The 26211-nt window shown below is 34.9% G+C and overlaps 1 protein-coding gene across 1 annotated transcript in view; it reads left to right on the top strand.

Annotated features, from left to right (window-relative positions):
* The window catches only part of CCDC141 (coiled-coil domain containing 141), a gene marked incomplete at its 5' end in the record, with an annotated part of 48492 nt that overhangs the window by 8808 nt on the left and 13473 nt on the right, over positions 1-26211 (top strand). The window contains 11 exons of the mRNA XM_009077880.1: positions 8034-8228; positions 9873-10045; positions 11911-12052; positions 14356-14475; positions 15744-15935; positions 16948-17124; positions 18639-18767; positions 19601-19726; positions 20316-20504; positions 20805-20984; positions 21931-22080. Coding sequence (XP_009076128.1) covers positions 8034-8228; positions 9873-10045; positions 11911-12052; positions 14356-14475; positions 15744-15935; positions 16948-17124; positions 18639-18767; positions 19601-19726; positions 20316-20504; positions 20805-20984; positions 21931-22080 — 1773 coding nt within the window. The remainder of the gene's footprint in view (positions 1-8033; positions 8229-9872; positions 10046-11910; positions 12053-14355; positions 14476-15743; positions 15936-16947; positions 17125-18638; positions 18768-19600; positions 19727-20315; positions 20505-20804; positions 20985-21930; positions 22081-26211) is intronic.

The following is a 26211-nucleotide window of genomic DNA, read 5'->3' as shown; positions in this document are numbered from 1 at the left end:
GTATGTGTACATAAGATAGATATTTCTGTGTATTGAACTGATTTCAGTCATTTCACTTCTTTTAGTGCAGGCCTCCATGTTTCTCAGTGTTTTCCCCATTTCAAATTTTAAAAGCTATCAATAAGTTAAAAGAAGAATAATCCTTGATGTCATTTAGTTGGGTTTTCAGTTTAATGACCAAGTTCCATACTGGTAATTTATATATTAAACCACACTGAAAAAAAACCACAAATGAAAGCAAATTTATTAGACTGTTACAAAATTTTAATGTGCAAAAAGGCTAAAGCCCCAGCTGTTTCTACCATAAATAATTGTCACTGAACTATCTATGTGATTGTAAGAGGTAATTGCCATTTTATTTATTGTGATTAAATGTAATTGAAAATGCTATTTTCATTGTTAATTCAGTTTTCCAGAGAATAAATCTGTTACCACCACTCATACAAGCAAGGTGGGATTAAAGAAAAGGTTGATATAAGAAGAAGGGATATTTATATGATATGCATTTATATTTTTTATATATTTGTATTTAGAATCTTTTTTAGGTACCTCAATTGTGCTGTCACCAGGTAAGTGCTGTTGCTGGGTCAAATGATTCCTCAGTGTATCATTTTCAAGTAATTGAATTTGAATAACCCATATGGCCCAGTAGGGCTTTTTCATCCCAAAACTATTACAATAGAAGCAAGTGCCCTTTAAAAGGCTATTGGGTTGACAGCAACTAACAGGTTCATGATTGTTATGTTATGTTTCATTGGAAGCTTTGTAGTTAAATGTCATATGTTTGCCTGTTTGCACAATTTAGACTTAACTGCTTCAGGGCTCTCATACAAACAGAATACAATAATATTTCTAATGCTTCTCCAAGCAGCATGTCAGAAAACACTTTTTTTCATGTAGAGAAGATGAGTATGTAAAGATAAATTATTCTGCAAAGCCTGAAAAGACCTTTGGCACAAGATAAACAGTAAATGAGGAAGCTGAGGGGTGTTTCCAGATAGATAGGGACCCACAAAAATATTGAGGTGTCCTAATGTATTGCTGAATTTTAGAATTAACCAAATAATCATTAAACTTCCCCACGTTCTGTTTTGAAAAGCTATTCTTGTAATTTGCTGCCTGATTTAGAAATGTTAGTGTAAGAGCAGAAAGGAGAACAATATACATTTTCATTTTGCACAGTAATCCTTTTCATGGTTGAACATCCAGAGTCTAACTATTACAGTTTCACCTAAGAACTCTTCTCCCAAATGTTATGCAATAGATCATTTATATAATTCTACTGAATTGCCTTCTTTTTTTGTCAGGACATTTAAAAGTGTTTTAACATTAAACAGTTTTGTTATGCCTCCATGTGAATTATGGTTTAGAACATCTTACCTTTTGCCTTCTGCCTTTCTTACAAGCAGCATGTTCTAGCAGAGTGAAATGAAAGTCTTGATGGGGATGTTCCTGAACATATTGGTTTTGCCTGTGATGTGCAAAAAGTGGGCCAGGTTGAACTGCATACTGCAAACATAATTGAGAAAGCTGAGTTATGGGGCCTTGCACACTTTTTTCAGCACTGCAGGTGTTGAGAACAGAATAAAGGAGGAACCTGGCATCTTGATTACAAAATTCAGATAAAGTATACTAGTCAAATGTGTATTTCAGTAAATATTTGTTCAATAGCAGATTAATATTCAGTGCCATCACTGCACAAAGTAATGTGTTATCTGTATGATTGGAATACACAGAAATACGTAACAACCTAGAGATGAACTTGGCATCTTTGCTCACTGACTAAACAAAATCAGGCTTACAACATCTATCATGTTTGCACAACAAATTTCCCGAATCTTCAGCATCTCATCACTGATCTGAAGGATTTAACTTCATATGTATTCTGGAACTGCAGTGCTGTTGTGTGAAGTGTTCATTCTGTTTGAGTGGTTCTTGACTAATTCCATGCCAATGTTTGGGGAAGGCCAGTGAAGAACTAGGTAGAATCCTAAAAAATTTTTTCACAGGTCCTGGAAGCAGATATATTATTCTCTCTATATTCCCATACATGAGTGCACAAAATTCCCTTAAGCCACTTTTCCCATAATATTTTCATTTCAGTTGGTTATACAACATGATGATATTGCCACAGTGTTCAAAGCTGGTCGGATAAAGCCTTGAGCAGCCTGTTCTGGTGGGAGGTGTCCCTGCCCAGGGCAGGAGGTTGGGACTAGGTGATCTGTAAGGTCCATTCCAACCCCTTAGCATACTATGATCATATTATGATACTATGTTCAGGGTTGCTGCTTAATAGGGTATAATCTTTCATCCCAGTAATGCCATAAATTTCTGATAAGTCTGAAATTATATGTAGGTGGTTTATTCAAATGAGCCTACTTCATAAAAAAGGTTCTACTCAATCTCGTTAACTGACTTTTCCTCATTATTTCATAGCACTCTGCTATTTTTTGTGCAACTAGAAACTTTATTATGGAATTATTTTATATTTTCTTCCAAATCACCTCTGAAGTTATTAAATATAATGTGGCAAGAATATGTTTAGGAACAGAATGATTTTAAAAAAAACAATACTAGCAATTTATTGAGCTTTCCGTAAAGCAAACATCTATAATTCCTGCATTGCAGACAATGATAGCATCACTACAAAATGACATCGAGTACCTTGTAAAACATTCTGCTATAAAAACATGCAACATGTTCTGCTCTTCAGAGCTCTAGTTGGCTTAGGTTTTATAAATATGCATGTGATTACCATACATGTGGGTATTTGCTGGGCACTTTTGTGGTATAGAGCCATAAGAATTATATTTTATTTGTTTGGTTTTTGTCATATTTTTTCTGCAAGAACTCAATTTCTCCATGAAATCAGGAGTCATTATGTACCCTTGACAATAACTTTTTATTATGTGACAGAACTGTATAACACTCATAAGTAGAAATTAAGTCCATCCTTTCAAATGTACAACTGCATTAGTCCTTCAAAATTCCTCCACTTCTGTTTTATTGAGCAATTTAAAAAAGTGACAGATTCTTTAATGTTTTATCAAGATAAAAGCAGACACCAGTTTTAATGGTGTATATAGTGGAAGAAATAATTTTAGCAATATGAAAAATATGATGTAATTTTTTTTCTAGTATTACTGAATTTGCAGTTGGGATTCCCTTCAGGAATTCCTTTAATGTCCAGCTAGTGCTGTAATAAGTGAATATTCCACGATGATTTCAGAGTGAAATGTAATTAGAAGAAGCCTTCAGAAATCTAATCATTTCAGTCAACTATTGTATCTGTTTATGAGAGAAAATATGGAAAATGGTTGTGGAAACCATTTCATTTTGTGTTCAGGAGTAACTCTTAATAGTACCTTACACAATACTTGGCTAATTAATTAATTGCATGCTTTTCTCTAGCTTGGTCATTGCTCAGAGCATAGCTGATGTCTGCTGTCATTTGTCTACTTCCCTCATGCCAATCCCAGATGTTTCCAAAAGAGAAATTAGGGGCTTTAAAATATTTTATATTGCTGAAAAAATACAGGTAGGCTTTGATTAGTGTCTTTCCCATACTGTCTGAATGGCAGTGAGAATTTCTAAAGGCATTCTGTTATAGGTAATAAGGACATTTGTAAACTAGTCTGAAGCTACTCTGGGATTTCTGTATTAGGATCTAAAGTAGCTTAAATAAATATTTTCAGGTAACATTTCATATGTATACTGTAGCTTTGAGGGTTTGTCAAAATGTTTCTGTATAATAGCTATGCAGAACAAGTTTAAGTGTTCTCACAGGGAGTAAGATAGAAGAAAGTTCTGATATCTGAACAGTTTCACACAATGCATTTACTGACATATATTGTTGCATTAAGTCAGGACAAATTATTTGCTTAAATTGTTCAAAGACCTTTCTAAGAAGGATTTACTGGCTTAGCATCTTATTAGCGGCCTGGGCTAAGAGAAAGAAGGAGAATGATTTATTATGTTCTCAAGCTGACACCTTATCTTGAACCTCACCTTGCTAAGAGTGAAACTACTGAAAACAGTCACTAGCTTGTAAAATAATCAAGACCAAAAAATCCCAAAGGAGTCAAAATTGGAAAAGAAAGCCCTCAGCCTTCACAAACACTAAAAGGATGTCCCTGTACCCCACTCCCACAAAGATTTTTTTTCCACACCCTCACCCTCTTGCCCACCAAGGTTTCACAAAAGAGGTATATTTAGGAAATTAGATTTCATTAGGGATATCTGCTGGTACTGATTAACTGCTTGCTGTTACATTTCTATGTGCATTGGAGGTGCTTGACATAGAAAAGAACTGCTAGCACCACTTTGTGGCCAAGTAAGTTCAAAGATGAAGAAAAGTAGAATCTTAAATTTCATTTTGTCAATATTTAGGACTGAACAATGCTGTAATCAGTCTTCCTTTTACTAAGGATTAGTAGCACTGTAGAGAGTACTTCTCTGGTTTATAGGTCTGCATGCTTTTTGGGTCTGGAGCAGCCATGCTAGGAAATAACATGCTCTAATGAGGTTTCAAGGTGGTTCTTAATGACCAAATTAAATATCACTAATGATGCTATTAATTGCTGTTTGTTGACATTAACATAAGGATTAAGAATTTGGCATTTACCTGCTTTACACTCCTCCCAGGATCTCACAGCTAATGCTTAGATACATCCAAAAGTTATTTGACTCTTCTCCATCTGCCTGGAGCTCTCTTCTCTGTTCTGCCTGGATGGCTATGCTCCTTCACCATTCTCTGCATGGATGCAAACTCAGGCTATCTAGCACTTTCTGCCAGTTATTCTGAGACTGGCATTCTGTTGAGTTTGACAAGTATTGCATTTCATAGCATAGCAGACAAAATACACACTCCTGTATTTTGATAGCTAGAACAAAGCATGTAATGAAAAATATTTTTTCTTTATGGACAATTTTATTTTTACCTAAACATTCATGTTTTGTGTGCAGCAAATAGAAATTTACATTCATCTATCTGGTTCTTCTCAGTGTCTGATTTTCCTGTAATGCCTTATATATTAAATACACTATGCTATGCATTGAACTTCCCAAAAGACAGATCATAAGGGAATTGTCAGAGCAGCTCACAACCCCCTGCACTTGTATTAGTGCCCAGTAATTTATTTGTAATTTGTAATTTGAGGGAATGCTATTATTATATTGGTAGTTCCTGAAGGTAGAAGTCTCTCAAATATTCACAGAGGCTAAATTATGGATGTACCAATGGATGCAATTAATTAAAGGCAAATTTTTAGGCTCAGAAAAAGTTCAGTTGTGAACATTTTTGCATATGAGAGAATAAGCTAATTTTTCACATATTCTGAAAAATACACATTTTTATATTTAATTGACTTGTGGTTTAAATATTACTTTGCCTACTATATGGACCATGACCTGTAGTCAGAGATGTGTTTCATGGTTTTCTGAGCTGAACCCTAGAATATTCAAGTGCAAACACTTTTACACAACTTCTCAGGTTTTAATTCAAAGTTAAAATTTATAAGTCAGAAATGTTTATGGTATGGACCAAAAAGCCCGTTTATTCCACAATAATTGTTTGATAACAAGATAAATTTGTAGGTATTTCTGCATTTTTCCCCCCAGGCTACTGTTGGATATTATAGAAGGCAGAAAAAGTTCTTTTACTTAAAGCTACAATAGGTTTAGTTCATCAGTTTTAACACTCTTGAAAAATACCTGATTAATTGAGGAACCTAAGAAAAGCTCATTTTTCTTCCCAGATTGAATAGTGAAAGCAAATTTTTAAAAGGCTTACTCCTGTGAGGAAAGGAATAGTGGCATGAGCTAAGGAGGCACCTTAAGTGTAGTCACATCCATTGTATCTTTACTAGGTCAGAGGAATTCACAAGCATTTCCTGATAAATTGCAAAGTCAAAGTAATAGTAGGCTGCATGTTCCTTTCAGGGAAAATGAATAATGAATATTTTAGTGCTGACTGAAACATTGTTATGAATTTAAAATGTTGAAGGCTGAAGAAGTGAGGAAACTAATAAAGATTTTTTCACTGAATTTTTGTGTCCTGTTGATGGAAAGTCTAGGCTTTTTATGTGTAGATTTCCTTTGGAATAGAATAAAAATGAAGTTGTTGCTAGCTATTATAGCAAATTTAACCAAGTTTGGGTAATGTTTAGGCAGGATAGCAAATGAGTCTAACAAAATTGAATACCCTCAGAGAGTGTGCAAGGTTGTAATGTTTGTGAAGTGTTTTAAACCATAAATTACTATAAGAAATTGGGGGTTTGAGGTTGTGTGACAGCCTAGAGAAGAAGCTTGCCTCAATGTAAACAAGGCAGAGTTTAACCTCTACTTTAAGATCACCTGAAAACGGCTGTTGGGCACCTTGCACCAAAGAGATTTATGAATTTTGTTACAGTGAAATCCTCTTACAGGAATTAATTTCTTTACAAATTGAGTCATTTTCTTATAATTAGTCTTGCCTGCTGTAATTATAATTTACACATTGTAATACACTGAATTCAGAAGTTTTGACTATATGTATATGATTCTAAGCTAATTATGAACAGTTTCCTTTCAGTTGCATTAACATGTGCATCTTTGATTCTTGCATAAAATGTTCACAGAATAGTCAGAGTTGGAAGGGATCCTTGAGGATCATCTAGTCCAACTCCTGGCCCTGCACAGGATATCCCCAATAATCACACCATGTGCCTGAGAGCATTGTCCGAACACCTCTTGAACTCAGTCAGGCTTGGTGCTGTGACAATTTCCCAATTGCAAAAATATTCCTCTATTTAACTGATTACCAGAAAAAGTGGAGGAAATATGTTGCCTAGGCATGGGAAATTGCAGTGTAGTATCAAGTGCTCCTTTTGCTTTGAACAGCATAATAAGGCACCAATTTTAAGTGTTGACAAGTACAGCAGGGACAAAGTACACTGTGTAACAGTTTTACTGTTTTATAGTCTTCTCTATGAAAACTCAGGGAAAAAAAAGATGCAACCAAAGCAGTAGTTGCAAGATAGGAAGGAGGTGAAATGGTGTTTTTCTCTTGACTCAAAAACATAATTTCCATTTGGGCTATCTAGTCTGATACATCTTTCAATACCTCCTTATTGCCTAAAGAAGATAGGGAGAATGAATATGGTAATAGCATTTATCACAGATAAAACCACATAGGGGATAAAAGTTTTCTTCATGAAGGTTTAATCCCTCAATATGATGTATATTTGGGTCACTGCAGTAGAAGCACAAGTCGGGTCAGTATGCATAGTTGAAAAGAGAGAGGAGTTAAATAGTCAATCAATTCTAATTAACCAAATATGCTTCCAAGTGGTGCAATGTAGACAAAATATCTGTATGCAAATTTGTACTGATCCAACTGAATCCATTTTAAAGCACCTAGCTCAATTAAGTGTCAGAAATGTTTCTGACTGGCTTGAAATTCTGAAGTATGATTTTACTTTTTTAAAACACCTCTTTTGTCTGTCACTTCCACTAGGAACATTCATGATCAGATAAAGCAGACACATGCTTTCACTGGACTTGTGTTTTTATGTAGGAAATCAGAGAAAATGTGCAATGGAGAGCGTCAAGGATGATAGCACACCTCACTGTAAGGGAGGGTCATTTGATTGATTACCAGGCAGCTCTTGTCTCACTGGAAGCAGCTATTATCTAGGCAATATTTTAATTTGTTCTTTATTAAATAGTTAGGCTTAAGGGGCTGCTTGTCATGGGACTGTGGTCTTACCTAGAAGTTTCTTGTCTTTGTTATTCAGATCATTTTTCCCAGCAGGCGCACTAGGAACCGCAAGTGCTGCCTGTGAAACTGTGTCAAAGAATATAGAATGCCACTGCTGAAAACTGTCACTAAAACCATGATTCACTGAGAAAGACTTCCTAATAGAAATACTGTTTTAAAGTATTATAACTTTTAGACCTATAACAATATGCATTTTCCATTGCCTGTATTATTATCATACAGTATATTACTTTTCTATATGTAATTGATAAAAATGGAATTTTTTTCCTATTAGGAATGGAATTCCACTGTGGAGCAACTGGAAGGTGAAGCATTTAGGATCTTGCTTTCAGAGGACTATACAGAAAAAGAACATCTAAAGCTTTCAAATCAGAAGGTCTGTCTGTTGCGAGAAGAAGTGTACTTCCATATGGAAGAAAGGAAATCCCTGCTGCAAGAGGCCAATGACTTTTTTCATGCTGCTGGCAAGGTTGGTAAGAAGCCAAGTCTGTAGTAAAAACCTGATAATAAAACTGTTCATGTATGCTAGAAGGTTAATATATGTGGGATTATGCAAGCAGTTTGCTAAACAATTTGGAATGGAAAACTACTAATCCAATTGCCCTTTAATATGACCTTTTGTCTAAGACTTCTATCCAAAATGGAAAATCCATTTTAAAAATATTTTTTTTAAAAAAATATATTCAGAAGAGCACTTGATTTCCAAAATATGTGGGAAATATTTATGTGCCAAAATTTGGGTTTTAAGATCATGGGCTCTTGTCATGGTGCCATAGTGCTGTATGAAGATATGAAAACTGCTCTGAAATAGCCAGTGTTACTGGCTAGTATGGATACCAAAAACAATGTCTATACTTGCAGTGGTCTCTACCCAGGCTAATTATAATCAATACTAATAGTGATGCAACCTTTTTCCAAAACCTTTTAGTTAGAAGGTTATTTATTAAAGTTTATATTTTAAGGTGTCCAAAGACCAAATGGTCCTTTTGTTTTTTTTTCATGCATATTGTTTTCAGGTCGTTTATAGAAGTTTTAAAAACAGATCATTTCCAAGGATAGCTCTAGCAACAATCTTTGTATCTCTATTGAATGTGCTGAACAAACAACCTTGACTTTACTTTGCCTTCACTAAATTCTGTTTTGAGCAGCAGGTGGGGCTGTAATCGCATTTGGTTTTAACCTGGACGAGGGTATTTCTTTAACAACATGTAAACACCTCTTGATATTGAAATTATTTAGCGATATCTTTTTTTCCAATAAATTTGTTCTTTCTTGATTTCGTTTGTAATGAGGCATCTGAGATGGGCTAATGAAAATAGTGTTAAAACTTGCTGGTAGTCACCCCTTTCTAGTTTGGACAAGGACCTACAAAAATATAGTCCTATTCCTTTGAAAACAAAGGTGTAAGAGAATACGGTGCTACTGCTATGATACTAATTATGCACAGTAGGTTTAGGCACATTTCTATTTTAATAATATTAGTATGTGCTTATGTTAATAATGGAGCATTGCCATGTTGTCCCTTCTCTGTGTAAAAAGACAGGAGTCTCTCTATACCACTTTTGTCACTTTTTTCTGGAATTTGAAGGAGGAAATTCTGCTTGCACTAAAGGAAAACAGGTATAACAAAGCTGCATATGTGCAAAATCAAAAGCCTACCGTTTTGATAGAAATATATTTAATTATAATTTATTTGTTTGCTATACAATTGCCAAAATTAAAAAATAGAAAAGAAGGAAAAATTGGTAAAATTCTTTTAGAATGTTCTTCAATAAAACTTTTCAGTGCTAGCTCATTGTATTACTCTTGTTCTGCTTCTGCTTTGGTTCTGATTCTGTATGTCCAATTGGCCTGGTTATTGCTAGAAGAATGGAATATTTTTAAATTCAGAGAATAATTGTGATTTTGCATGTCCATACTTATGTTAACTCCTGTTGAATTATGCCTGCGTTCTTCTGTACCTGCAAAGTCAACACCAGACCTTAAATTAAATTTTGGTTTTCATTTATGAAGAAATGTCATACATTAAATGATTATTGATCACCTATTTATTTAAAAGGATATATATGCGCATTGTAAATAAAATATTTATGGATGCTTTTTTTCTCTTAAGGTACTTGATGGTCTTGAAGGTATTGAGAATTACTGTAAAACCTTTAATTCAGAAGGCTTACATTTGCCTATCTTGACAATGAAGTACAAGGAATTACAGGAAGTAATTAAAGGTTGCGCAGTGACTACCTTGCAAAAAGGACAAACTTTAGTTAACAAAGCAGATTCTCACAGGTATTCCCTCCATTTTTTAGTGTCTGCTGCATTTCTCCATATCTGCATGTTGTGTAATAACTTGACTAGATAGAACCAGACTGCATATAGAGCCAGTGTATTTTACTAGTAGGTGTTCATTTAAAGACTCAAAGCTTCTGCCATCTTTCTCTGGTGGTATTTATACCAACCTATCTTTTTAACGAAAGCCATTACGAATACTACATGCTACTTGTAGAGTGGTGTCAAACAATGGAATTGGTATGTTAGGGCAGTGTTCAGGAGCAATGGATCAGTTAACATTTTGGAAAAGTAAATGTATGTAAATGAAAATCGACATATAAATGGCTATGAACACTCCCTGCTGCCTGAAGTACTCCTTTTAGACCTTTCTGAATGTCAGAATTACAGCAATTATAGTGTGAATTGATGCAAGATAAAAATACAGGTGTTAAGCAGAAAATACAGGTGTTTCTCCAGTTTTTAATAGCTCTAATCCATGAATAACTTTTTTTTTCTTCCAAAGCAAGCCACTGTGCTATCCTTAAATGCTAGCCAATATTTAACCCAGTGATTAACCCACATGAGATAACGAGATTTGTATGAACAGCTGAGGGTCAAAGTAGGACAGCAAACAGAACACCTATCAAAACTAAATCCTGATTACTGTTTCATTGCCCTTACCACACAATCTATTGCTAAGTTTGGCTGCCCTCACAGATGTCTCATTTCCTTTATCTAACCAGACTGGAAATCCTGAAGGACATGGGCAGTCACCAGTTGAAGGCAGTGAAGGGTGTGAATCCAACAAATGTTTAGGCATCTACTAAAAAAGCTGAAAGCTGCTTTGTGATAAGATAGACAAGAAAGTATAATCTGACAATGAGATACACAGTCGTTAATTGTTTGCAACATGGCAGGATTCTTGAAGTAGCTGGCAGCAAGTAGAAATTTGTTTGGAATTTGAAAATAGCTGCCAACTGAAGGAGTAGTCAGAGCACAGTAATTTTAGAGTTCTTTCATTGTTTGTGATAGAGAAGGTATAGCATGCTCTGCTAGTTGCCTGACTTTGCTAGTTTTAATATAGAAGCCAGATTCTCCAGCTTTTCAGACAATATATTTGTTAATAAAGGGAAAGAATCTGACTTTGTTCAGGTTGGGTGACACTTTGTCAGTTTTGATAGATGATGCACTGAATTGCATTGTATCTTTTGAACAAAGGTACTGGACAATGCATTTTTAAGACAATACCAAAGTGGCTGCCAAATGTCATACTGGTTTAAAATGCATTGCTTGAACATTAAGATCATTACAATGCACATGGTCTTCTGTATTCACATTGTTTTGTCATTTTCATTTTTAGAGTAACCAAAAATAAGCCAGGTACTTATTAGACAGCTCTAATAGTTTATGACTTAAAAATCTAATACTGATACCCTCACATTGAGGAAGGACTATATTTAAGGCTATTGACCAAAGAAGACAGTATTTTTAAAGTAGAAGTGATATGCCATATATTTTATCTCTTTCTAAGCTGTTTCATTTGTGATTTTAGTTTTGAGATGGTATAGCTAGTCAGAATTATTTGTGAGATGTGATATTTCTTAGTGAATCAGGGTATCTGTCTTGTGAAATTAATTTAGACACTGGTGACAAATGGTTTGTTTGGAAATGCCATTCTTGTGTTCTACTAATAATCAATTTTCTTTGGATTACTTTTAATATTTCTCTTGGTTATTTTTCTTTTAAGGGTCACAGTTAAATATTCATAAGTTACTTGTCATACAATTCAACTGAAAAGGTGTTGGTGTTTTTTAAAATCATGATCATACTGATTGTTGAGCAAAAAATGAGAAATTAACAACAGTTCTACTTTTCCATTTTAGCTCTTGGGTGACAGGAATTCAGAAAATGATGGAATATGTTAAAAAAAATGTTGATCAATTAATCAGGCAATGTCCAGATTATAAAGAACTTACTTTGAAGAAAGAACGATGGACTGTCTCTCTTGAAGATCATCTCAATAAGGTACATCATAGAATCGTAGAATGGTTTGGGTTGGAAGGGACCCAAACTCACTGCCATGGGCAGGGATACCTTCTTCTGGACCAGGTTGCTCAAAGGCCCATCCAATCTGTCCTTGAACACTTCCAGGGATGGGACATCCACAGCTTCTCTGCGTGACCTGTTCCAGTGCCTCACCACCCTCATAGTGAAGAACTTCTTCCTTGTATCTAATCTAGCCGTACCCTCTTTCGGTTTGAAGCCAGTCCTCCTTGTTCTATCACTCCAAGTCACTCTCCAGCTTTCTAGTAGGCCTCCTTAGGTACTGGATGGGTCTCCTATAAGGTCTCCTAGGAGACTTCTCTTTCCCATGCTGAAGAACCACAACTCTCTCAGCCTGTTGTCATAGGAGAGGTGCCCCAGCCCTTTGTTCATCTTTGAATATCATCATCATCATAGCATGTCTTCTTAATGCATTGCATTTCCATAATTTAGCTATGAGAATATTAAAGCTGACACAAATAATTACAAATAAAATACTGGGTTGTTAGAGAGCACACAGTTGTAGTTAGAATGCTGAATGCAGTTATCAACACAAAAGAACCTAAAGCTATTCTGAATAATGTAGCTATTTTACTAGTGTTGTTCAATTAAGCATAGATTTGCTCGGATAATGAACTATTATAATTCATTCTTTTGGAGAAAAAGTGTGCAATCAAAACTGTGACCTTCAGACAGGTTTCCAAACTGTTTCTATGTCTTCTGGTTCATTTGGCTGAAGATAAAAATAGAAGTGTGGCAAAATTGAGGTTAATAGGCATGGTGACTGAACCACAGCAAATTTCAGTAAAGCTGAAGGAGAGTAGATTCTGTTCACTGTAAAAATTCCTTTTATTAATTATGATACTGAGCCATCAAAGACACAACCTTCTTTTAATTGTTGAATGTCCTGTAGTACTACAGACCATTATAATGACTTGTCAGAGATGGAATAGACACATGGCTCCAAAACACGTTTCCATGCATAAATTCAAATTAAAAATATAATATTTTAGCAAGGTTCACATGAAGGAAATCCAGATTGTAGAGCAGAAAAATACATCAGATTTAGTGACTGAATAATTAAGTCTGCAATCTGATGTTTGTATTTGAACAATGTTTATAATGAACTATTATGAATCAAATGTGAAGTGAATTTGCCACAAATTCATGCATTTATGTATAAATGGTATAGAAAAGACCTCATGATATTCGAACGCAGTGAAAATACTTTGAGTTCAGCTGAAAAAAAAGATTTTCTGATAGCTGCTATTGGTCCTGTAGAAGTTTTCATCAACATGTTGTGAGTCTTAGGCCAAAAGTTGAATTATGAAGGTAATTTTTACTTAACATATAGACCCAAATTCTGCAGTTTGTTCTAATCACTAATCAGCTTTTCATTAGAGAACATTTTGAAGACTTGTGTCATGATACATGATTTTTTATTGCAGTGAAGAATTAAATTGTTATAGTCTTACCAAGCAATGCACTTTTAATTCCAACCTTCTAATGCAAAGTATCCCAAAGTATCTGGTGATAAATTCAGTTTCCCCTGAGCTTCATTTAAAGCTTAAACCTCAACCAGTAGTCCCTTCTTAAAAAAAACCCTTACATGTGAATTCACGTCTGATATTAACTGTATGTGTTGTGTGGTATCATCTGCCTGTGCTCTTCATAATCTGTTTTGTTATCATCATGCATATATAACACCTTACAGTGACAGTGACATGGAATTCTGTACATGTATCTACACGAAAATAGATCTCTTGGCTTGGCAGAGAAGCATTAAATGTGCTTTCTGGAAAAAAAAATTGGAGCATAAAATAGTATTTCTGCCAGGGTTATAATATCTAGATTATAATGCAGTTGTGCCTTAGTGAACTAATAAGCCTGGGATAAGGAAAGCACTATCAATAAATGGAGAGAAAACAGGAGGGGGTTTTGACCATACCTGTTAGAATTTTCATAGGAGAAAGTGGAGTTCTATTCCTTTATATTTTAATTCCTGGATTTCTCTGATTATATATGATATTAAGTGACAAGTTCTACCTTTTTTTGATTCGTCTCCCCATCCCACCATTTGGGGTTGAGGTCTGTGTGGGTGTGTGAGTGAGTAGCTGTGTGGTCCTTAGTTCCTATCTGGCTTAAACCACAACATTATGCAAAGTGCATAATCTAAACACAGGCAAGCTTTACTTCATTTTTTTCTATACAAAATGATGTTTTACACTGGTTTTATAATGTCTACTTATATAAATTAACTATGTAAATAATGCTTTCAAATAAAGGTGTTGCAATCGATTAAAAAGATCGCCCCGGTGCTTGCGGCTGGTATGGAGATTGGCTCCTATTTGTGTGAGTCAGAAAGAGTTTTGAACAAACATCTTGAACTGGCTAAACAAACAAAGGTAAAAATCCTCTTCAATAATGTTAAGTACTTTTAGAAACAGAAGAATGCTGTATGTAATTCTAAATAAGGTGAGAGGCTGAGAGATTCTTGGAAAGAAAATAGGTCTATAGTTTGTTTTAAAACTGTAGTTAATGAACCAAACCACAGGTAACATTGCAAGTCATTTCTTCTTATGTAATTGATTTTCCCCATTGTCTCTATCTCATCATATTATTTGTTACTGCCTCAGGATCCTCGTACCAGCCATTGTCTCTATCTCATCATATTATTTGTTACTGCCTCAGGATCCTTGTACCAGCCATTGATAGGAAGACTCTTCAAATGTGGATTGCTAGTCCTACTTGAGGCACCAAGTTTAATATTGTATAAACAGTCAGAGAAAATCCTTCTTGTATTTTACTATGCCAGAATAAAGGGTTGAATTGGCAAAAAAAGAAAAAAGTGGATCCCATGTGGAAAAACTGTGAAGGAGACTGTAAAGTTGCCATCAGATATCCATTGGTTGTGTTGGGAGTGCCACCACAGTGTGAAAGCACTGCAGCACTCAGCTCTGTAACACATGAGTCTGTTTTCCATCCAGGGCCTTTCCAACTCCAATAGCAGTACTGCAGTATCTGAAAGCAGCTTTAAACCAGTTGAATCTCCTCCATGATCTTGACATAGGTGCATGTTTCATGTCTAAGCTGAACAACATGGCAGTATGTATTTTAGGGTATCCTATGTATTTTGAGTTATTAGAACTCCATTGCTCCTGTGGAGTTCTTTTTGTTTCAGGCAACAACAGTTTATCAAACCCGAGAGATGGATGTATACAGTATCTGTGGAAATAAAATTCACTTTAAAGAAATTCTGGAGAGCACATAGTAACAATATAAAAAGCTCAGCAGATGAGCAAGAACCTCTGCTTGTTCCTCAAGACTGTATAATAGTTTTTAGTGTCTGTTGTGCCAGATTTTTGCATGTCAGGGTGTTACCTGTGTTTGCTGCAGTGTATAACCTGCCCTGACAGTAGTAATCTCTTCTACCTATTTTTTCTGTGGATTGTGACATGCTAGCTTTCAGAATAGCTATTTTAATAACTATATCCATTGTTTTTATGAAAGAAATGAGTATTTTCAGTATATAATGTACATTATGAGCTATTCTTCAAATAAGTAATTGAATTATACATAAGAAAGCAATCCTAGTGAAAACTAACAATGGGTTGTCATAATTGATGTCACAATTTTCAGTCATTACACATGTTCTATGCTTATACCCTTTAAGGAAACTTCATATGAACTGGAAGCAGCTGAAAGAATCATCAAAGATTTGGAAGAGTTGGAACCTGAGCTAGTGGCAGCTTTTTCTAGCAGAACGGACTTTCTGAATAAAGAACTGAAAAACATTGAAAAAAATCTTAATTCAAAACTAGAAATTCTAGAAGCTTATGTGGCCTTTTTAAAGTCAGCTGTAGAGGTATGGACTACTTATTTATTCTCTGACTAGACTGTGAATATCTTACAGATGAAAAATGTGCTTTTAGTTAGCTGAGACAAATCCTGCTGATGCTGTGCCATGGAAGTGTTTGTAAGCTGCTTTGTAATTTAAAGGGGATATGATCCATCAGAGCCAGTGGTCCTCAATATGAAACTTGCAATCTATGTGCAGATTTTAAATCACCATTGTAGGAAGTATTGTAATTGATTTTAAATTTTGTCATGTGCACATGTGCACTCATTATATGCATAATAAAAGTGCTTACATATATTGTTATTTAATGTATAAATTAAATTTACTGGGTTTGCTTCATATAACTGCCAAAATATTTTACATAATATGTTGATATAGATATTTATTGCTGTCTTGCACTGCTCCCACTGAAGTGCTGATTCTGAATGGATTTAAAAATTAAATATAAACCAGCTCTAGCTGAAATCATAATCAATTCAATACCTAAATAATTTTGGTAGCTTTGCTAATGATGTCCAGGGGCAGTCAATTTTCATTTTGATTTGGATTTCACTGTAAGATTCTGCAACACTTTGTTCTTCTGTATTTAGAAAGAAATTGAGGAAGGAATGGAACCTATCAGATAAACTTAGCCATAAGATATATTTATTGAAAGATAAACTGCCAAAAAATTGGATTTCGTTTATTTCTGATTATTGCCAACTTCAGTTACTTCATATTAAACAGATCTGTGAAAATCAGTGCATTGATATAGTGGCATATAAAATCAGTGTAATGACATATGACAGAAATTGTGCATATTGCTGCCACTTGTCTGCTTGCCATCTACTGGTTCACTAGTTAATTAAACCTTTTTTATTATTTGCTGTTTGTATAAATTTTAGGGACAATGATAGGTATTAAAATCAGGAAAAGATTCAGAGGCTGCTATTCAAATTTATCATGTATGTATAACTTCTGATTATAGCAGGTCAAGTTTTGATTTGTTTTCTGAAGCTTATTCTATGTCTTTCTATAGGTGAATGATGATATTAAAAATCTGAAGGAATTCTATAAATCAGAACCACTACAAACAAACAGGGAGGCTGAAAATAAAATTGCAATGGATTCAACTAATACTCACTGGCAAAAGACTATAAAAAAGATTTTTTCCACACAAAATATGGGCTGCTATTTTCTGAATTTAGTAAATGTGGTGAGTATAATCTGATAAACCGTGTTAAATATTTTGTATTTGCCTGTGATGAGGTCTAATCCTAGTTCTGTGACTGATGGATTGTGATTTCTCCAGTACCTAGTTTTAAAGGGACAAATGCTGCTTTATATACTTTTAAAATGGGAAAGTATTATTTGAGTGCTTATGGCATTATAAGTAATATAAAAAGTTCTGTGATTAACAGTGACGAGCCCTTAATGATCCTGTCCATGCATACCAATATAATACCTGCATATAGTTGTTTTGTTCATGTTGGAAAGCAGCATATGTGCGACTACAGTATTGTTTATTTTACTTACACCAAGAGGTAGGCAGTCTTTACTAACTGAGTGTATGAATTCTTCTAAAGAAATTCTACAGCTACTTCCTTACAGATAATCTTTCCTTGTGTCTTTACATTCTGTCTTGGGTTCAGTACACTGCCCGGGCATCCCTATTTAATTTTCCGACACACCTTTATGAGATGATCATTTGAGACCTGCAATAATTCCCTAAGCCACACCTCCTAAAGTATTCCAGTTACAATGTAGACAGCCTGGATATCCAGCCATTTTTTCAGGTTTTGTAGGACAGACTAGGGAGCAGTTAGGTAAGCATTAGAAGGGGCAAGTGCTGTTGGTGTTGCAGTGTGCAAGATGAGCTGGAAAAACCTACTGAAGGAGGGGAAGTGCTCAGGCCATTAGTGTGGGCTGAAGTGTGTGCGTCACAGCTGGATGCAGCCAAGCACAGATAAGATAGTCAGTGTAATGACAACCTAAATGTGTGTGGATATGAGGTTGCACTGCAAGCACTTAAAATCTTAGGATATCTTCAGGTATTATCTCCCTAAAGACCTGGAATTGTGTTGCCACTATATTTTCTGCTATTCTGTTCCAATTATATTCTTGGGTTATAGTTTGTAACTATCTGGAAGATATGGATCATATAAGTAATTATGAACACAATTTCTCTTGAAAATTAAACGGGAAAAGGAGAAACAGCATTACCTAGTTTTCTGGTATTTCTCATAGAGGATCTGTTAAAAGGAGGAAGAAATACCAAACGTTCAAATACTAAACACTTTAGCCCTCCTGTGCTTTGGTGCAGCTTTATCGCACAAAGGAGTGGTCTTTTCTTCACCTTCTTTGTTTTCCAGTTGCTGTTTATTCCCCAAAAGGCCATTTTGGGTAGTTTTGTTTATTCAGAAATTACTTGATTTAGTATGTGTGTTAAACAGCCATCAGAGGGCAACAATTGAGTCTTTACTGACTTGTTCTAGATTTTAAGCTCCAACTTTAGCCATATCCTCAGTATGCAAATTCTGTTGCTCTATGCCTCTTTCTAAGAGAAAAGTGTATTTAAAAGTACCAGAATTTTTTTAAAAAAGGGATGCTGGCATAGTTGTGTTTTATTAAGCTTTGTTGACTCTTATTATTATTAATATTACAAGATTTTAATTGTATTTTATAAAAAAAACATGCATGGAAAAAATGTTGTATCTGTTTATTTGCCAGGTAAATAAGAGTTTAATATCAAAAGTAGAAAAATCTGTACAAGTAACAGAAGATATAATTGTTAATCTGAGTAAAGAAAGGAAAGCACTGACTGATCTTTGGGCAATCTGGAATTTTAAAATTACTCAAGTAAGACCTGTCAAGCAACAGTGCCATATATTTAAAGAACAACTGAAAATTGTAAGTAAAATAGCTAGGAAGAAAGCAACATTTTTAGATTATTCTTAGTTTGTCTGTTACTCTCTCATTAACTATTATAGGTAGCATTTAAGAAAGAGTGATGAACAGCAAGATGCTTAAGATACTTCTCCATAGGCTGTTCTGTCATTCAGTCATCAAGAAGTAAAAAATGCTTTTGATATTTTTTGCCCTTACTCAAATACACACAAGCCTCCACTTCAAATTTTAAGTTTTAATGAAGTTTAATCAATGCTAAAGCAACGTTGCTTCTTTTTTCCTTTTTTTTTCTTCTTCTCTTTAAAAGCACCATTTTATTGTGACTGAGCAATTACTAAACTCATCTGTGTCCTAATAGTTGCTAAACTTAAGTCCAACCATGTTAATAAGGCAGGGGCACTGAAGTCTCCTTGACACAGGGACAGCATGCAGTGTTCCTTAAAAGCAACACTACCTAGGCTAGTAGCAGAACCAGAGGTTTGTAAGACACTGTTTCTCTAGTGCAGCGTATCACTAAACCACCACATCTGTTATCACAGAAAATACACTGTGTGTATGGGTCCTCCAGTCTCATTGTCTGAATCTTTTTTGCAAGTTATCTTAAAGATTTCTTATCACCCTTGGAAGTCAGGGGATTTGAAACAGAGCAGTTTTACTGACAGCATTTGGGTGTCTGGTTTGAGGAATGTTCTTGTTACAAATTTAGATTTGAGTTGAAATTTGTTTGGGGTTTTTTTTTTAGTTACCACAGTTAGAAACATTGAACCATTTGTTTAATCTATTAGACTACCCATGGATTCGAGATTCTTCAAGAGGCCCTCCAGTTTGCAGCACCAGTTGACCTTGGAAGTGACCTCTTAATTGTTTTAGAACTACAGAAAAAGCTTAACCAAATGAAACCACAGTATCAGGTGAGAATCAAGCTAGTGGAATGAATGATGGATCAAAAGCACTTTTTGGTCCAGTGAAGATTCACGTTCACATTGACCACAGACACTCTGTCTGGGGTTACAATGTTTTATATTTTACATGACTTTTCCAGGAGGAAGTGTTGGTGTGTGTTTATAAGGTAGGGGGAAGACATTTTACCTTCAGTGTTCAGAGAATGTCTTATGCTGTGTTAGCTATGTATTAGTGTCACATAAGGACTGGGGTGGTGGAAGTATAAGAGAGTATCAGCTTCATGCTTTTGAATTTAGAGCTGGTCAAACACTGAGGTATGTCATACTGGACTTCCTACCTCCTGTGAATACTGACTGAATTTTAGCAATTCAGTCTGCTGTTGCCCTGTAATTATGTTTGACTTGATCCAAGGCTGTTCTTGGGTGATAGCTGAGATTCATGCCTAGCAAAAAGTACAGTATGTGGAGAGTTTTAAAGGACGTGGCATTGATTTTCCCCAAGGCAATTTACCATTGTTAGGGGGTTATTTCATCAAACATAAGGGAAAACTTGCAATTATATTTGTGTAATTTGAGTACCTTCTGCTGGTTTTGCTAGCAACTGAATGCTGAGCTTGAGTACCTGATAAAATTACTAGAATTGCCAAGCCAGAAAGGATTTCCTGTGAAAGAGGATGCCGAGAGAATAAGTGAGCTTATTCAATTCCATCAAACAGTAAAGGATGTAATGATAGAATATGATGAGATTTTCAACAAGACAGTCAAATTCCATCACATTAAAAAAGAAGTGAGTATAATATTTTAAAATATACATATTTCCCATTGCAGTTAAACTGTCTTTGGTTTTGGTGCCTGTTGTCTTTTGTTAGATTTTTCTTTACCCCTCTGGGAAAAAAGAGCATTAACCAGCCTGCTAATGAGAATTAACATTTTGGATCTAAAACTGCATGAAATCTGTAGAAGCTAAAATTCATACCTGAACCCAAATTTAATTACTTAAACTCACCTCAACAAACTTTAGATGGGTAAGGAAGGAGTTGTAACCTGTTTTTAAACATACACTGATTTTCATTTAAATATATTTTAGCTGGAATGTCTTTCAAAATCAGGAGAACTGGATATTCCTGAAACATCTGAGGATCCTGAAATTATGCACCATGCTAAAGCCTACCTTGTGAATTCCCAGGAGAAACATGCACATATCAGAGAGCTATATAAACTACTTATTACCCAGGGCGTGGATATCTTGTCTGCAGTGCAGCAACCCGTGAGTATAATTAGAACAATTTGTGAAATCAAGTATAATATGAAAGATCATTGGAGCTGTCTGACTGAATTTTAGATGTACAAAAATGTATTAATAATCTGAGCAAGAAATGAGGAGTGAGCTTTAATATTTTAAAGGAAAGCAAAGCATAAAATGTACAGCACTTGATCATTTTACAATTTCTAATTTTAGGGTTGGCGGATATACAGCAGCTAAATTAAATGAAACATTAAGCAGTGATGAAACTTATTCTTTAGTAGTCACATTTGTGAATTGCTTTTGTAAAGAAAAATTGTTTTCTTTGAATCCTTGTTTTATTTTTTCAGTGGTCTGTGAGCAGATTTAACACTGGAAAAAAAAAAAAGATTTGAAAGAGGGAGGAAGTTAATCTTTAAATATCATTGCTTGGGGAAAAAAACCCACATGATTTTCTGTTGTCTAGTATTTTTTTTGTGCAGTTCAGGCCCTGATGGTGGTTTCTTGAATGTCACATCTCTATATTAGACTTCTGCTACTTTGTCAAGGTCACTTTGTACATTTATTCTTCTATAAAGAATGACTGACAAAAGAACAAAAATGAAATATAGTAATGGTGTTACCCTATTTGTGCATTCAAGACTGATTTGCATGACAAGATGGATATAATTTTACAAAATATTTATTCAGGGCAGAATTTTCATTGCCCTGTATTAATTTTTTTAGGAAGAAAGCAGGCATTCTTTATGACTCCTCACCCCAGGGAGGTGATGGAGTCACCATCCCTGGAAGTGTTTTAAAGGCACCTGTATCTGGCACTGGAGATATGGTTTAGGGGTTATAGCAGTGACAGGTTAACAGTTGGACTTGATGATCTTAATGGTCTTGTCCAACCTTGATGATTCTACGATTCTATTCTATGAATGCATTCCCTGAATTTGATAAATTTCTTTGTCTATTCCCTGAGTAGAATTGCTTGAATGTTTCTGTAAAGAATCTGAAGCAAGAACTTGCCAGGTTTGAGTGTGATAGCATTAACTGGAGCTCAAAAGCTGAGAAATATGAGGAAGAACTGTCACAGCATTTCCAACACTGGAACACTCAAGAGGAGATAAATGAGGTAAATGAAATAAACCCAACACATTAAATGACTGTTGAAAATAGCTGTTGTGTTCTATAAATACATTACTGTTTACCATTATCCTAAATGCTTCATATATATACAGTAAAATAGATTTCCATTTTACCAGCAACCTTGGATCCACACAGCAACAACAGTAATGTGTGGTCTATGGCTTTACAGTTCAGGATTATATCAAGCTTGTTGGGCTGGCAATAAAGGGCTTTCACTGTACCAAGAAGACTAGAAATAGAGCAGCTATATTTTCTTTGGCTTTCAGCTCAGTCAGCTTCATGTGAAACATGAGTCTTTGGAATTTTTTCCTTTGAAGCTAAAGTTTCAAACAAAAGTAGAATTTATATATATTACAGGTTTAAGTCTACTAGAAAGAACTTCCAGTCTTTTAGTGAAAAGTTCAGAGTAATTGAGTAGATAACATTATTTTTCAGAAACACAAGATATAATACTTACAAAACTGCTAGGAGAAAAGGAAATGTTCAGCGTAAGAGATTAGAATTTAGCATTATGGAACTGAGATTAGAAAAAATTACACAGTTAAGATGGTTATCAATTTAGCATCTTAGTAGGCCAAATACAAATCCATTCACAAATTAGCAGGTTGAATTGGATAGATATCTCTGCAAAAATTAATTTAGGAAAAACATAGTGATTCATTAAATTAAAAGGCTGATGTACTTTAAACTTGGTGTTCTGTAGATTGCACTTCTCTGCATCCATAAAGTACCAAAACTGGATTCTGAGCTGGAAGGATTTCACAGTTATGTTCCTTATAATGTGAAGCATAGGTAGTAAATATACAGGACACTGAAAGTTATATTTTCTTATTTTTATCTTTTGTTAAGTAAATCCATACTTGAGTAAAGACTGACAATTTTGTGGAGGCCACCAAAGATGTGAATGAGATTTTTTGTCTCAACTATTTTGAATGCTAAAATTATTGTGTGGATATTCTTTTCTTTCACAGAATATTTTTGCATGTTTGTGAAAAGTGTCCATTTTCACTAAAAAAAATAATTTAAAATTGAAAGAACATGTGCATAAAAAAAGATTATTTTTGCATCTCAGTTACACTTCTAGAGCCTTTGCCAATTATAAGCTGTGTGTGCTTCACACTGATCTTCTGTGCATCAGTTTCCTGTGATGTAACTTCCTGACTGATATTAAAAGGTAATAGGAACAGCAAGTGGTAAGGAGGAGCACTAGCAGAGGGAGCCAGGTTGTAGAAGACAATGAAAGCATGAAGTACCTAAAAAATAAGACCAATTATACTACACAGTGTCATGCAGAATCAGAATATTTGAGGTTTGAAATAAAGTATTCTAGTTTTTTACTGAAAACACCTCAAGTTTACTGAACAGTTTGTATGTAAGGCTGGCCATGTTCAAAGATACACTGTTAAAGTAAGTGAATCTCTTGTTTCTGTCCTTTGCTTCTGAGATGATTACATAATGAGGGCAAGAGAATGTGGCTTCTTTCTAAGAAGAATTGTTTTTCTATTTTTATTACTTTTTAGACTACTAAGTAGAGCTGGAAGTAGAGAAAACAACAATCTTCCATCTCTCTCAAATTTAAATGAAAAGTCACATCAATGATGTGTACTCTCCATATGCCCTTTATTTGTAAATGTATGTTTTATCTTCTCATAGTTATTGGACACTTTCTGCAAAATATTTGTATAGCAATTACAGTGTTAATTATTGGGTTTTATTTTATTTTTCAACTTCAGTTGGGAAAGACATGTTTACTGGTTAAGTTAAAAGCTGTCATCCCTAAACCTTGTTGAATCTTGAATATAAACGAACTGAAATATGCTCATCTGGCATGTGGATACCTTTTTCTTTAGGTTCTTTATCTGTTAGGGGTTAACATAGAAGATATTTCCTGAGTAAATATTTGTCCAATGTACCTGCGTATGCTTTCATATACTGACATTTTCTTCTTTTTTTCATTAAATATTTATAATTAATTCTATTCAGGGATCAAGAAACCAGACACTAAACTCCTTCAAGCATGTTAGTTATGAGTATTCAGTATTTTAAATCGTGTTAATACTCATCAGTAATTGAGTATTGTTAGTATGTAGCAGACTTGTCTGAACTAATAATTTATTTTCTCTCTACTGTGTCTAAGCAAATAAATACTTCATGTGCCAGCAGCAAGCAACAGTTGTTCATGGCTGTCACATGATAAACAGCCAATCAGATTAATTTAGTTGTGATTTACCAGTGTACAGAACAAATTTAAAAGTTAACTGAAAATATTTGGGATTCTGTTGTAAATACTTATATTAATTTATGTTTGATGTGATTAATTTAAGCATGTGAGTGAGGGCTTTGGTGATTAGGACTGGTATTTGAAAAGATACTTAGAGGACCTGGCTAGCTCCTTGTGTTTGTAACATATTAATGCTTCTGTAAGAAACAAGAAAACAAGTACTGAAATTTATAGCTAAGAATCTACAGCATGAGTTTTGAAACAGTCTTCGAGGACAGAAGAGTAAAATGCATACCTTTAGTATGCCTTCTCTAAAGAGAATTTGTAAAGGCCAAAAAAAGGATTTATGCCCTTTGCATCTTTGAAAAGCATGAGGAAAACTCATGTGACCTTTGGGATCTGTATTTGCCAGTCTGGGGCTCTTGCTTCACTAGCTAGTTTGGGCAGCAGCCTCTGAAGAGCTGCAACTCCACTGCATTACGCTGCAATTTGTCATAGGGTCTAGTCAAGCCTCAGGAACTGTAGCTTAACACTACACTAAATCTGTTCATGGGGTTATAAGCGACAGTTAATTACATATGGTGTAACTTTTGCAAAAAATCATTAAAAACACCCATATATTCATGTGTGCATAAAACTTGCAATGAAAGAGTAGCAGATCCTGAAGTAGGCTCTCAGCTCTCCACAATCATCTCATATGGAAAGATATGATTGAAAATAAGGGGTTTAACAGTAAATGGTGATGAGCTGTCTTTATTCACGAGTCAGTAGGAACTGATATGGTGCACATTTCTCACACTGAAACTTACTTCGATTGTTGCCTCAGGAATAAAGTAATCATTAACGACTTGAACAATACTTTTTATTTCTTCCCACTTTCTCTCTGACTGTTTCATAATCTTTGTCACTATGAAAATCTATTTTCAGCAACCTGCTTTCATGGGCTGTTTTGCTTATTAATGAAACTAAAACTGAAAGAAAAAGGTAAGGGGTTAACAACGCTGAAGTCCCTCCTAGAGTGGCTCACACAGGAATCAGAGCATTTACTGAAATGGTCCTGTTAACTAAAACATGTTTAAAGCAGTTTTATGACTTGATTTTTCCATTTATTTTGTGGTTGTGTGATAAATTGGAACAATTGGTACTTAAACTCCTCTCCTTCACTCTCATTCTCCTCCCCTGACACAACAACTATTGTTAGGAACAGCTGCTTGATTAATGACTATGGCACAATGGACAAGGTACCAAGTTCCATTAAATCAGTGGGCTGAAGTCACTGAAGCATATTGGGATGCATAGTTCCTTTAGTATTTCTCATTTAATCTTGCAAAACTGAAATACATTTAGATTTCTAAAAACTGGGAGCCATACATCGTCCTTGCAACAATTGCTGATGATAACAGAAGTTGTGTACATGCACTCTAGAGGGATGATGGACAAGTCTGAGCTGAATCTGTTTTTTCCACTGAGGCTAAAAGAGAAGAGTGACAGCAGCTGCAGACCTTTGACACATGAGCCATCATATCTGAAACAAGGAGATCTAATTTCACATGTGGAGAGCCTCTGGCCTTATAAATTCAGTACTAGCTTATGTACATGCATAATCCAGTGAAATCAACTAAAATAAACTCTTGTTCATCTCTTCTTTCTCTCCAAATTGAAGCAGCACATAATGGTCTTGTGTTCTGAATAAAAACAATATTTTTCTGCAGAAGTGATTTTATTAACAGAGAGCTTTTAGATAGATTTTTATTATTCTGCGTTCTTAGGTGGGATAAAGAGCTTAAACTAATTGAAGGTTGCAGTGCCAGTGATAGAATTCCCTTCCTTTCCATTACACTGAGTAAGCACCATCTGTCTATTCACTGCTGAAATATTGTGCCAACACCCCACTAG

The sequence above is a fragment of the Acanthisitta chloris genome, unplaced genomic scaffold, assembly GCF_000695815.1.
Source record: "Acanthisitta chloris isolate BGI_N310 unplaced genomic scaffold, ASM69581v1 scaffold6637, whole genome shotgun sequence".
NCBI classification, from domain to species: domain Eukaryota; kingdom Metazoa; phylum Chordata; class Aves; order Passeriformes; family Acanthisittidae; genus Acanthisitta; species Acanthisitta chloris.
Note: the sequence above shows the minus strand (reverse complement) of the source record. Positions and strands in the feature narration are given on the sequence as shown.